The 13,391-nt window shown below is 61.9% G+C and overlaps 2 protein-coding genes and 1 pseudogene across 2 annotated transcripts; all 3 read left to right on the top strand.

Moving 5' to 3' along the window:
• Nucleotides 1-236: 236 nt before the first annotated feature.
• On the top strand, nucleotides 237-13,343 carry GPS2 (G protein pathway suppressor 2; the record flags this gene model as incomplete). Its single annotated transcript, XM_069883146.1, is given in 9 exon segments — nucleotides 237-365; nucleotides 3,436-3,545; nucleotides 5,158-5,270; nucleotides 6,708-6,784; nucleotides 9,897-9,976; nucleotides 10,520-10,587; nucleotides 10,589-10,689; nucleotides 12,179-12,259; nucleotides 13,238-13,343. Coding segments are annotated over 9 exon segments (830 nt in total), but the record flags the coding sequence as incomplete, so codon positions are not given.
• Nucleotides 8,107-8,801, top strand: LOC138735238 (shematrin-like protein 1; annotated as a pseudogene).
• Nucleotides 9,030-9,811, top strand: LOC138735241 (uncharacterized; the record flags this gene model as incomplete). The annotated part of the gene is given in 4 exon segments (XM_069883145.1): nucleotides 9,030-9,078; nucleotides 9,081-9,388; nucleotides 9,426-9,527; nucleotides 9,578-9,811. Coding segments are annotated over 4 exon segments (693 nt in total), but the record flags the coding sequence as incomplete, so codon positions are not given.
• Nucleotides 13,344-13,391: the final 48 nt, after the last annotated feature.

Below are 13,391 nucleotides of genomic sequence, written 5' to 3'. Positions count from 1 at the left end.
GGGGTGGGGGGCAGCCAATCCCTCACGTGACCCCTCGCCGCGCGGGAATTCGGGGGGGGGGGGGGGGAGGCGCTCGCTCACGTGACCCTGGGAGGGGGGGGAGCGGAGGGGGGGCGTGGCCGAGCGCTCACGTGACCCCCGCGGCCGCCGCGCGCGCCTCTCTCGCGGCGCGTGGGCGTGGCCTGTGACCGGAAGCGGAAGTGCGCGCGCCCCCCCCCTTCCGTTTCCGCCTCCTCCCTCCGTCCCTTCCGGCTCGGGGCAGGCGGTCACGATGCCGGCTCTGCTGGAGCGGCCCAAGCTCTCGTCCGCCATGGCGCGGGCGCTGCACCGGCACGTCATGGTGGAGCGAGAGCGCAAACGGCAGGGTGAGACCACCCCCCACCCCCGACCCGGGAACCCCCCCCTCCAACCCCGGCCCGGCGGCCGTGGCAACAAGCCCCGCCCCCTCCCGGGGTCGCCATGGCAACGGGCGCCAACCACCACCCCCCCCCCCCGCCCGTTCCCGCCAACGCAGGCCCTGGCAACAGGCCCCGCCCCCTCGCTGTTACCATGGCAACCGTTGAACCCCTAAACTGGGACCGCAGTGACACCCAAACCCCCAAACTGGTGCCCCCAGTGACCCCCAAACTGGTTCCCCCAGTGACCCCCAAACTGGTGCCCTCAGTGACCCCCAAGCCCTCAAACTGGTGCCCCCAGTGACCCCCAAACTGGTGCCCCCAGTGACCTCCAAACTCTCAAACTGGGACCCCCAGTGACCCCCGAACTGGGACCCCACTGACCCCCAAACTGGTGCCCCCAGTGACCCCCAAACTCTCAAACTGGGACCCCCAGTGACCCCCAAACTGGTTCCCCCAGTGACCCCCAAACTGGTGCCCCCAGTGATCCCCAAGCCCTCAAACTGGTTCCCTCAGTGACCCCCAAACTGGGACCCTAGTGACCCCCAAACCCCTAAACTGGGACCCTCAGTGACCCCCAAACCCTCAAACTGGTAACCCCAGTGAACCCCAAACTGGTGCCCCCGGTGACCCCCGAACCCTCAAACTGGTGCCCCTAGTGACCCCCAAACCTCCAAACTGGTGCCTCTGGTGACCCCCAAACTGGTTCCCCCAGTGACCCCTGAACCCCCAAACTGGGCCCCTCAGTGACCCCCAAACTGGTTCTCCCAGTGACCCCCAAACTCTCAAACTGGGACCCCCAGTGACCCCTGAACTGGTTCCCCCAGTGACCCCCAAGCCCTCAAACTGGTGCCCCCAGTGACCCCCAAACTGGTTCCCCCAGTGACTCCCAAACCCCCAAACTGGGACCCTCAGTGACCCCCAAACTGGGACCCCAGTGACCCCTGAACCCCCAAACTGGGCCCCTCAGTGACCCCCAAACTGGTTCTCCCAGTGACCCCCAAACTGGTGCCCTCGGTGACCCCCGAACCCCTAAACTGGGGCTTCCAGTGACCCTCAAACTGGAGCCCCCTGTGACCCCTAAACTAGGACCCCAGACAACCCCGAATCCCGAAACTGGGACCCTCAGTGACCCCCAAACCCCAAATCCGGTCCCCCCAGACACCCCCAAACCCCCAAACTGGGGCTCCCAGTGACCCCCAAACCCCCACTTGGTGCCCCCAGACACCCCCAAACCTTCAATTTTGATGCCACCAAACCCCTCAGACACCCCCAAACCCCCACTTGGTGCCCCCAGACACCCCCAAACCCCAAATCTGGTGCCCCTCAACCCCTTAGTGACCCCCCAAACCCCCAACCTGGTGCCCCCAGACACCCCCAAACCCCAAATCTGGTGCCCCCAACCCCCTAGTGACCCCCCCAAACCCCCAACCTGGTGCCTCCAGACACCCCAAAACCCCCAAACTGGGGTTCCCAGTGGCCCTAGTGACCCACAAACCCCAAATCTGGTGCCCCCAGACACCCCCAAACCCCACCTGATGCCCCCAGACACCCCCAAACCTTCCATTTTGATGCCACCAAACCCCTCAGACACCCCCAAACTCCCCCCTTGGTGCCCCCAGACACCCCCAAACCCCAAATCTGGTGCCCTCAAACCTTTAGTGACCCCCAAACCCCCAAACTAGGACTCTCAGTGACCCCCAAACCCCAAATCTGGTGCCCCCAACCCCCTAGTGACCCCCAAACCCCAAATCTGGTGCCCCCAGACACCCCCAAACCCCAAATCTGGTGCCCCCAACCCCCTAGTGACCCCCAAACCCCAAATCTGGTGCCCCCAGACACCCCCAAACCCCAAATCTGGTGCCCCCAACCCCCTAGTGACCCCCCAAACCCCCAACCTGGTGCCCCCAGACACCCCCAAACCCCCAAACTGGGGTTCCCAGTGGCCCTAGTGACCAACAACCCCCAACCTGGTGCCCCCAGACACCCCCAAACCTCCAGACTGGGGTTCCCAGTGGCCCTAGTGACCCCCAAACCCCCAAACTGGGGTTCCCAGTGGCCCTACTGACCCACAAACCCCAAATCTGGTGCCCCCAGACACCCCCAAACTCCCCCCTTGGTGCCCCCAGACACCCCCAAACCCCAAATCTGGTGCCACCAAACCTTTAGTGACCCCCAAACCCCCAAACTAGGACCCTCAGTGACCCCCAAACCCCAAATCTGGTGCCCCCAACCCCCTAGTGACCCCCAAACCCCCAACCTGGTGCCCCCAGACACCCCCAAACCCCCAAATTGAGGTTCCCAGTGGCCCTAGTGACCCCCAAACCCCAAATCTGGTGCCCCCAGACACCCCCAAACCCCAAATCTGGTGCCCCCCAACCCCCTAGTGACCCCCAAACCCCACTTGATGCCCCCAGACACCCCCAAACCTTCAATTTTGATGCCACCAAACCCCTCAGACACCCCCAAACTCCCCCCTTGGTGCCTCCAGACACCCCCAAACCCCAAATCTGGTGCCCCCCAACCCCCTAGTGACCCCCAAACCCCAACCTGGTGTCTCCAGACACCCCCAAACTGAGGTTCCCAGTGGCCCTAGTGACCCCCAAACCCCAAATCTGGTGCCCCCAGACACCCCCAAACCCCAAATCTGGTGCCTCCAAACCTTTAGTGACCCCCAAACCCCCAAACTAGGACCCTCAGTGACCCCCAAACCCCAAATCTGGTGCCCCCAGACACCCCCAAACCCCAAATCTGGTGCCCCCAACCCCCTAGTGACCCCCCAAACCCCCAACCTGGTGCCCCCAGACACCCCCAAACCCCCAAACTGGGGTTCCCAGTGGCCCTAGTGACCAACAAACCCCAAATCTGGTGCCCCCAGACACCCCCAAACCCCACTTGATGCCCCCAGACACCCCCAAACCTTCAATTTTGATGCCACCAAACCCCTCAGACCCCCCCAACCCCCCAATTTTGGAGTCCCCCAACCCCCTAGTGCCCCCCCAACCCCCCTGGTGACCCCCCCGAACCCCCAAAATCCCAGAGGAGGAGGAGGTGGACAAGATGATGGAGCAGAAGCTGCGGGAGGAGCAGGAGCGACGGCGCCGCAAGGAGCTCGAGGAGCGGATGTCGCTGGAGGAGACGCGAGAGCAGGTTCTGGGGGGGCCCTGAACCCCCAAAACGCCCCTCTTTGACCCCCAAAACTCCTCTCTGAACCCCTAAAACCTTATTTCTGGCCCCCAAACCCCCATTTCTGGCCCCCAAGAGCCTCGTTTCTGACCCCCAAAAACCCCATCCCCACCCCTGAACCCCCTCTTTGACCCCCAAAACCCCCAATCCCAGCCCTGAACCCCCTCTTTGACCCCCAAAATCTCCTCTTTGACTCCTAAAACCCCAATCCCCACCCCTGAACCCCTTCTTTAACCCCCAAAACCCCCAATCTCACCCCTGAACCCCTTCTTTGACCCCCAAAACCCCCAATCCCACCCCTGAACCCCCTCTTTGATCCCCTGAACCCCCTCTTTGACCCCCAAAACCCCCAATCCCACCCCTGAACCCCCTCTTTGACCCCCAAAACCCCCTCTTTGACCCCAAAACCCCCAATCCCACCCCTGAACCCCCATCCCCACCCCTGAACCCCCTCCTTGACCCCCAAAACCTCCTCTTTGACCCCCAAAACCCCCATCCCCACCCCTGAACCCCCTCTTTAACCCCCAAAACCCCCAATCCCACCCCTGAACCCCCTCTTTGACCCCCAAAACCCCTAATCTCACCCGTGAACCCCCTCTTTGATCCCCTGAACCCCCATACCCACCCCTGAACCCCCTCTTTGACCCCCAAAATCCCCTCTTTGACCCCTAAAACCCCCTTTTTGCTCCCCAAACTCCCCTTTTTCCCCCCCAAACCCCATTTCTGACCCTCCAAACCCCCTTTTTTCCCCCCAAACCCCCTTTTTCCCCCCAAACCCCCTTTTTGCTCCTCCAAACCCCATTTCTGCCCCCAAACCCCATTTCTGACCCCCCAAACCCCATTTCTGACCCCACAATCCCCCTTTTTGCCCCCCAAACCCACCTTTTACCCCCCAAACCCCATTTCTGACACCCCAAACCCCCTTTTTACCCCCCAAACCCCCTTTTTACCCCCCAAACCCCCTTTTTCCCCCCCAAACCCCGTTTCTGCACCCCAACCTCCCCTTTTTGCCCCCCAAACCTCCCTTTTTGCCCCTCAAACCCCATTTCTGATGCCCCAACCCCCCTTTTTGCCCCCCCAAACCCCCTTTCTGCCCCCCAACCTCCCCTTTTTGCCCCCAACCCCCCTTTTTGCCCCTCAAACCCCATTTCTGACCCCCCAAGCCCCCTTTTTGCCCCCCAAATGCCATTTCTGACCCCCCAAACCCCCTTTTTTCCCCCCAAACCCCACTTCTGACCCCCAAACCCCCTTTCTGACCCCCCAAACCCCATTTCTGCCCCCATAAACCCCATTTCTGACCCCCCAAACCCCCTTTTTTCCCCCCAAACCCCATTTCTGATGCCCCAACCCCCCTTTTTGCCCCCCCAAACCCCATTTCTGCCCCCCAACCTCCCCTTTTTGCCCCCCCAACCCCCCTTTTTGCCCCCCCAAACCCCATTTCTGCCCCCCAACCTCCCCTTTTTGCCCCCCAAACCTCCCTTTTTGCCCCTCAAACCCCATTTCTGACCCCCCAAACCCCCTTTTTGCCCCCCAAACCCCATTTCTGACCCCCCAAACCCCCTTTTTCCCCTCGCAGCTCCTGAAGCTGCAGGAGCGCCTGGCGGCTCTGCAGGAGGAGAAGCACCAGCTCTTCTTGCAGCTCAAGAAAGTTCTGCACGAGGAGGAGAAACGGCGCCGCAAGGAGCAGAGGTGGGAAAAAAAGGGGGGTCCTGGGGTCCTACGAGGGATTTTGGGGGGTCCTGGGGTCCTAGGAGGAGCTTTGGGGCTCCAGAATGGGATTTTGGGGGGGTCCTGAGGTCCTAGGAGGGGTTTTGGGGCTCCAGAATGGGATTCTGGGGAGGTCCTGGATGGTTTTCTGGGGTTTTGGGGCTCCAAAATAGGATTTTGGGGTGGTCTTGGGGTTCTATGAGGGGTTTTGGGGCTCTAAAATGGGATTTGGGGGGGACTTGGGGCCCTGTGAGGAGCTTTGGGGCTCCAGAAAGGGATTTTGGGGGAGTCCTGGGGTCTTATGAGGGGTTTGGGGGCTCCAAAATGGGATTTTGGGGGGGTCCTGGGGTCCTATGAGGGGCTTTGGGGGTCCAAAAAGGGATTTTGGGGGGGTCCTGGGGTCTTAGGAAGACAGATGGGGCTCCAAAATGGGATTTTGGGGGGGTCTTGGGGTCCTATGAGGGGTTTTGGGGGCTCCTAAAAGGGATTTTGGGGGGGTCCTGGGGTCTTAGGAGGGGTTTTGGGGGTCCAGAATGGGATTTTGAGGGGGTCTTGGGGTCTTAGGATGACAGATGGGGTTCCAAAATGGGATTTTGGGGGGTCTTGGGGTTCTATGAGGGGTTTTGGGGCTCCAAAATGGGATTTTGGGGGGGTCCTGGGGTCCTAGAAAGGGTTTTGGGGGCACAGGGGGAATTTTGGGGGTCCTGGGTTGCATTTTGGGGTCCCTGGAAGGGAATTTGTGGTCCCTGGGTTGGGTTTTGGGTTCCCTGGAAGGGAATTTGGGGTCTCTGGGTTGGGTTTTGGGGTCCCTGCGGGGAATCTGGGGGTCCTGATGGGGAATTTGGGGGTCCCAGGGTGAATTTGGGGGTCCTGATGGGGAATTTGGGGTCCTTGGAGGGGAATTTGTGGTCCCTGGGTTGGATTTTAGGGTCTCTGATGGGAATTTGGGGTCCCTGGGTGGGAATTTGGGGTCCCTGGTGGGAATTTGGGGTCCCTGGGGGGGATTTTGGGGTCCCTGGAGGGGAATTTGTGGTCCCTGGGTTGGATTTTAGGGTCTCTGATGGGAATTTGGGGTCCCTGGTGGGAATTTGGGGTCCCTGGGGGGGATTTTGAGGTCCCTGGGTTGGATTTTGGTGTCCCCAATGGGATTTTGGGGTCCCTGGGGGGGGGATTTTGAGATCCCTGAGTTGGAATTTGGGGTTCCTGGGGGGGAATTTGATGTCCCTGGGCTGGAATTTGGGGTCCCTGGGTTGGATTTCGGCCTCCCTGGTTGGATTTTGGGGGTCTTGATGGGAATTTGGGGTCCCTGGGTTGGGTTTTGGGGTCCTGGGGGGGGTCACTCGGGGGGCTGTGGGCGTGGGGCTGGGTTTGGGGGTCCCCCCGAGCCCCCTTTTATTAATTATTTCCTTTTCATATCAGTGACCTGACGACGCTGACGGCCGCCGCGTATCCGCAGGGCATGGTGCACGCCGGGCCCCACCTGCTCAGCATGCAGGGTGCGCTACGGGGCGCTACGGGGTGGTTATGGGGCGCTGTGGGGCGCTGTGGGGCAGTTGGGGGTCGCTATGGGGCGCTATGGGTCGCTATGGGGCAGTTGGAAGTTGCTATGGGGTGGTTGGGGGTCGCTATGGGGCAGTTGGGGGTCGCTATGGGGTGGTTCTGAGTCGCTATGGGGTGGTTATGGGGCGCTATGGGGTGGTTGGGGGTCGCTATGGGGCGCTATGGGTCGCTATGGGGCAGTTGGGGGTCGCTATGGGGTGGTTATGGGTCGCTATGGGGCAGTTGGGGGTGGTTATGGGTCGCTATGGGTCGCTATGGGGCAGTTGGGGGTCGCTGTGGGTCGCTATGGGGCAGTTGGGGGTCGCTATGGGGCAGTTGGGGGTGGTTATGGGTCGCTATGGGTCGCTATGGGGCAGTTGGGGGTCGCTATGGGGTGGTTATGGGGCGCTGTGGGTCGCTATGGGGCAGTTGGGGGTCGCTATGGGGTGGTTATGGGTTGCTATGGGGCAGTTGGGGGTGGTTATGGGTCGCTATGGGTCGCTATGGGGCAGTTGGGGGTCGCTATGGGGTGGTTATGGGGCGCTATGGGGCAGTTGGGAGTGGTTATGGGGCGCTATGGGTCGCTATGGGGCGGTTGGGGGTCGCTATGGGGCAGTTGGGGGTCGCTGTGGGTCACTATGGGGCGCTATGGGGTGGTTGCGGGTCGCTATGGGGCAGTTGGGGGTCGCTGTGGGTCGCTATGGGTCACTATGGGGTGGTTATGGGGCGCTATGGGTCACTATGGGGCAGTTGGAGGTTGCTATGGGGTGGTTGGGGGTTGCTATGGCGTGGTTCTGAGTCGCTATGGGGTGGTTATGGGTCGCTATGGGGCAGTTGGGGGTCGCTGTGGGTCGCTGTGGGGCAGTTGGGGGTGGCTATGGGGCAGTTGGGGGTCGCTATGGTGTGGTTATGGGTCGCTGTGGGGCAGTTGGGGCTGGCTACGGGGTGGTTATGGGTCGCTATGGGTCGCTGTGGGGCAGTTGGGGGTCGCTATGGGGTGGTTCTGGGTCCCTATGGGTCGCTTGTGGGTTATTATGGGGTCTCTGTGGGGTCCCCATGGGTGTTTATGGGTCTCTATGGAGTCTCTACAGGGCTCTATGGGGTTTCAGTGGGGTTTTTAGGGGTCGCTATATGTGTCTATAGGTTTCTATGGGGTTTCTAGAGTTCCCTATGGGTCCGTATGGGGTCTTTATGGTTTTCTATGGGGCTCTATTATGGGTCCCTATGGGTCTCTATGGGGTCGCTATGGGGTCCATATGGGTCTCTATGGGCTCTATGGGGTCTCTATGGGGTCTCTGTGGGGTCTCTATGGGGTCGCTATGGGTTTCTAGGGGTGTCTATAGGTCTCTGTGGGGTCTCTGTGGGCCTCTATAGGTCTCTACGGGGTCTCTATGGGGTCTCTATGGGTCTCTGTAGGTCTCTACAGGGTCTCTATGGGGTCTCTATAGGTCTCTACAGGGTCTCTATGGGTCTCTACGGGGTCTCTATGGGTCTCTATGGGTCTCTACGGGGTCTCTATGGGTGTCTATGAGTCTCTATAGGTCTCTACAGGGTCTCTATGGCGTCTCTATAGGTGTCTACAGGGTGTCTGTGGGGTCTCTATGGGTCTCTATAGGTCTCTGTGGGGTCTCTGTGGGGTCTCTATGGGTCTCTATGGGGTCTCTGTAGGTCTCTATGGGGTCGCTATAGGTCTCTATAGGTTTCTATGGGGTTCTTAGGGGTTTCTAGAGGGCCTCTATGGGGCTTCAATGGGATCCCTATGGGGTCTCTATGGGTCACTCTGGGTCACTTGTGGGTCGCTGTGGATCACTACACGGCAGTTGTGGGTCTCTATGGGGTCCCTATGGGGTCCCTATGGGGTCTCTATGGGGTCTCTATGGGGTCTCTGTGGGGTCTCTATGGGGTCCCTATGGGGTCCCTATGGGTCTCTATGGGGTCCCTATGGGGTCCCTATGGGGTCTCTATGGGGTCTCTGTGGGGTCTCTATGGGGTCCCTATGGGGTCCCTATGGGGTCTCTGTGGGGTCTCTATGGGGTCTCTATGGGGTCTCTGTGGGTCACTATGGGTCTCTATGGGTTCCTATGGGGTCCCTATGGGGTCCCTATGGGGTCTCTGTGGGGTCTCTATGGGGTCTCTATGGGGTCTCTGTGGGGTCTCTATGGGGTCTCTGTGGGGTCCCTATGGGGTCTCTATGGGGTCCCTATGGGGTCTCTGTGGGGTCTCTATGGGGTCTCTATGGGTCGCTATGGGGTCTCTATGGAGTCTCTATGGGGTTTCTATGGGGTCTCTGTGGGGTCTCTATGGAGTCTCTATGGGGTCTCTGTGGGGTCTCTATGGGTTTTTATGGGGTCTCTATGGGTTACTTATGGGTCACTATGGGGCACTTGTGGGTCTCTATGGGGTCTCTATGGGTCCCTATGGGTCTCTGTGGGTCCATATGGGGTCTCTATGGGTCCTTATGGGGTCCATATAGGTCTCTGTGGGTCTCTATGGGTCCTTATGGGGTCCATATAGGTCTCTGTGGGTCTCTATGGGTCCGTATGGGGTCTCTATGGGTCGCTGTGGATCTCTGTGGGTTACTTATGGGTCACTACGCAGCACTTGTGGGTCTCTATGGGGTCTCTATGGGTCTATATGGGGTCTTTATGGGTTCATATGGGGTCTCTATGGGGTTCCTATGGGTCTTTAAGGGACTCTATGGTGTTTTTATGGGTCTCTATGGGTCTCTATGGGTTCCTATGGGTCTTTAGGGGTGTCTATGGGGTCCCTATGGGTCTCTGTGGGGTTCCTATGGGTCTCTATGGGGTCTCTATGGGTCGCTGTGGGTCTCTATGGGGTTTCTATGGGTCGCTGTGGGTCTCTATGGGGTTTCTATGGGTCGCTGTGGGTCTCTATGGGGTTTCTATGGGTCGCTGTGGGTCTCTGTGGGGTTTCTATGGGTTGTTGGGGGTCTCTGTGGCTCTCTATGGGGTCTTTATGGGTCTCTGTGGGTTTCTATGGGGTCTCTGTCGGTCTCTATGGATCTATATGGGTCGCTGTGGGTCACTTGTGGGTCGCTGTGGGTCGCAGGCAGCCCCGGGGGCCCGAGCCGAGCGGGGACGCTGATGGCCGATCGAGCCAAGCAGATGTTCGGGGCGCCCGTCATCACCGTGAGTGCCGGGGGGCTCGGGGGGCTGGGGGGATCCGTGGGGCTGGGGGGGATCCGTGGGGCTGGGGGGATCCGTGGGGCTGGGGGGGATCCGTGGGGCTTGGGGGGATCCATGGGGCTGGGGGGATCCGTGGGGCTGGGGGGATCCGTGGGGCTGGGGGGCATCCGTGGGGCAGGGAGATGTGGGGCTGGGGGTTCTGGGGGGGCTATGGGGCAGGGGCTCAGCGCCCCCCCCCCCCCCGCTATGGGGCTGCCCCATAGATGTTGGGTGGGGGGTTTATGGGGGGCTATGGGGCTGCCCCATAGATGTGGGGCTGGGGGTTTATGGGGGGTCTATGGGGCTGCCCCATAGATGTGGGGCTGGGGGGTTCTGGGGGGGCTGTGGGGCTGCCCCATAGATGTGGGGCTGGGGGTTCAGGGGGGGCTATGGGGCAGGGGCTCAGCCCCCCCCCCCTCTCGCTATGGGGCTGCCCCATAGATGCGAGGGATAGGGAGGGGGGGCTGCCCCCTAAGTGTGGGGCTGCCCCCTAAGTGTGGGTCGCAGACGCGCCACTTCGGGGCGCAGGCGCCGTTCGGGGCGGGGGCCGAGCACGGGCCCTTCCCGGGGGCGCAGGGGGGGGCCGGGGCCCTTCGCTGTGGGGCAGAGCCCCCAGCCCTTCCCCACGGCCAACGCGCCCTACGGAGCCGCCGGCGCCGCGGGGCAGACGCTGCGCGGTGAGCGGGGGGGGGCGGCCGGGGGGCTGGGGGGGCTGGGGGGCTCTATGGGGCTGGGATCTGGGGGGCTGGGGGGGCTGGGGGGCTCTATGGGGCTGGAATCTGGGGGTCTGGGGGGTCTGGGGTCTCTATGGGGCTGGGATCTGGGGGGCTGGGGTCTCTATGGGGCTGGGATATGGGGGGCTGGGGGGGCTGGGGGGCTCTATGGGGCTGGATCTGTGGGTCTGGGGTCTCTATGGGGCTGGGATCTATGGTTCTGGGGTCTCTATGGGTCTCTGTGGGGCTGGGATTTATGGGGCTGGGGTCTCTATGGGGCTGGGATCTATGGGTCTGGGGTCTATGGGTCTGGGGTCTCTATGGGGCTGGGGTCTCTATGGGGCTGGGATCTGGGGGTCTGGGGTCTCTCTATGGAACTCTATGGGGCTGGGGTCTCTATGGGTCTCTATGGGGCTGGAATCTGGGGGGCTGGGGGGTCTGGGGGTCTCTGTGGGGTTGGAATCTGGGGGTCTGGGGTCTCTATGGGGCTGGGATCTGTGGGGCTAGGATCTATGGGTCTGGGGGTCTCTATGGGGCTGGAATTTGGGGGTCTGGGGGGTCTGGGGTCTCTGTGGGGCTGGAATCCATGAGTCTGGGGACTCTATGGGGCTAGAATCTATGGGTCTGGGGTCTCTATGGGGCTGGGATCTATGGGGCTGGGGTGTATGGGTCTGGGGTCTCTGTGGAGCTGGGGTCTATGGGGCTGGGGTCTCTGTGGGTCTGGGGACTCCATGGAGCTGGAATCTATGGGTCTGGGGTCTCTATGGGTCTCTATGGGGCTGGGGTCTCTATGGGGCTGGGGTCTCTATGGGGCTGGGATCTATGGGGCTGGGGTCTCTATGGGTCTCTGTGGGGCTGGGGTCTCTATGGGGCTGGGATCTATGGGGCTGGGGTCTCTATGGGTCTCTATGGGGCTGGGATCTATGGGGCTGGGCTCTCTATGGGTCTGGGGTCTCTATGGGGCTGGGATCTATGGGGCTGGGGTCTCTATGGGGCTGGGGTCTCTATGGGTCTGGGGTCTCTATGGGGCTGGGGTCTATGGGGCTGGGGTCTCTATGGGGCTGGGCTCTATGGGGCTGGGGTCTCTATGGGTCTGGGGTCTCTATGGGTCTGGGGTCTCTATGGGGCTGGGATCTATGGGGCTGGGGTCTCTATGGGGCTGGGATCTATGGGGCTGGGGTCTCTATGGGGCTGGGATCTATGGGGCTGGGGTCTCTATGGGGCTGGGGTCTCTATGGGGCTGGGGTCTATAGGGCTGGGATCCCTATGGGGCTGGGGTCTATGGGTCTGGGGTCTCTATGGGTCCGGGGTCTCTATGGGGCTGGGGTCCCTATGGGGCTGGGCTCTCTCTATTTCCCCATGTGTCCGTCCTGTTCCGTGTCCCCCATGGTTCTCTCTATGTCTCTCTATGGGTCCGTCCCTTTTCCCGTTCCCCCCGGTGTCGGTGCCGCAGGTCCTGGGTTCCCGGCGCTTCCGTTCCTGCCCCAGCAGCAGCCGGGGGGGTTCGGCCTCCACGGACCCTTCCCCAGCGCAGGTGGGCGGGGCCTGAGGGGAGGGGCGGGGCCTGAGGGGAGGGGCGGGGCCTGAGGGGAGGGGGCGGGGCCTGAGGGGAGGGGGCGGGGCCTGAGGGGGCTCCCAGTATCTCTAGCACATCCTATTCCCAGTATCTCCCAGTATCCCCAGCACCTTCAGTGCCCCCCACTATCCTCTCAGTGACCCCCACTATCCCCCAGTGCCCCCCACTAGCCTCCCAGTGCCCCCCACTAGCCTCCCAGTGCCCCCCAGTATCCCCCAGTGCCCCCCAGTATCCCCCAGTGCCCGCTACTATCCTCCCAGTGCCCCCCAGTATCTTCTCAGTGACCCCCAGTATCCCCCCAGTATCCTCCCAGTGCCCCCCACTATCCCCCCAGTGCCCCCCAGTATCCCCTTAGTGCCCACTACTATGCTCCCAGTGCCCCCCAGTATCCTCTTAGTGACCCCCAGTATCCCCCAGTGCCCCCCAGTGCCCCCCACTATCCTCCCAGTGCCCCCCAGTATCTCCCAGTGCCCCCCAATGACCTCCAGTCCCCCCACTATCCCCCAGTGCCCCCCACTATCCTCCCAGTGCCCCCCACTATCCCCCCAGTGCCCCCCACTAGCCTCTCAGTGACCCCCAGTATCCTCCCAGTGCCCCCCAATGACCTCCAGTCCCCCCACTATCCCCCCAGTGCCCCCCACTATCCCCCCAGTGCCCCCCACTATCCTCCCAGTGCCCCCCAGTATCTCCCAGTGCCCCCCAGTATCCTCCCAGTGCCCCCCAGTATCTCCCAGTGCCCCCCACTATCCTCTCAGTGCCCCCCAGTATCCTCCCAGTGCCCCCCACTATCCCCCCAGTGCCCCCCACTAGCCTCCCAGTCCCCCCAGTATCCCCAGTATAACGTTAATTCCAGTAGTTTTAGGGGTTGGGGGCGTGGCTAAGTGCCCCCCCCCCCCCCTTTAACTTACGGGGCTGCCCCCCATGTGGGGGTCGCAGGGTTCCTGCCCCCCAGCCCCTCCCTGCAGAAACAGCTGGAACACGCCAACAGCCAGAGCGGCTTCAGCGACGGGGTAGGAGGGGGGGGAAAATGGGGGGGAGGGGGGTAAAAAGGGGGTTGGGGAGGAAAAAAGGGGGTTTGGGGGGTAAAAAG

This window comes from Phaenicophaeus curvirostris, unplaced genomic scaffold (assembly GCF_032191515.1).
Source record: "Phaenicophaeus curvirostris isolate KB17595 unplaced genomic scaffold, BPBGC_Pcur_1.0 scaffold_614, whole genome shotgun sequence".
NCBI lineage: Eukaryota > Metazoa > Chordata > Aves > Cuculiformes > Cuculidae > Phaenicophaeus > Phaenicophaeus curvirostris.
The sequence above is the reverse complement of the archived record's forward strand: the minus strand, read 5'-3'. Positions and strand labels throughout refer to the sequence as shown.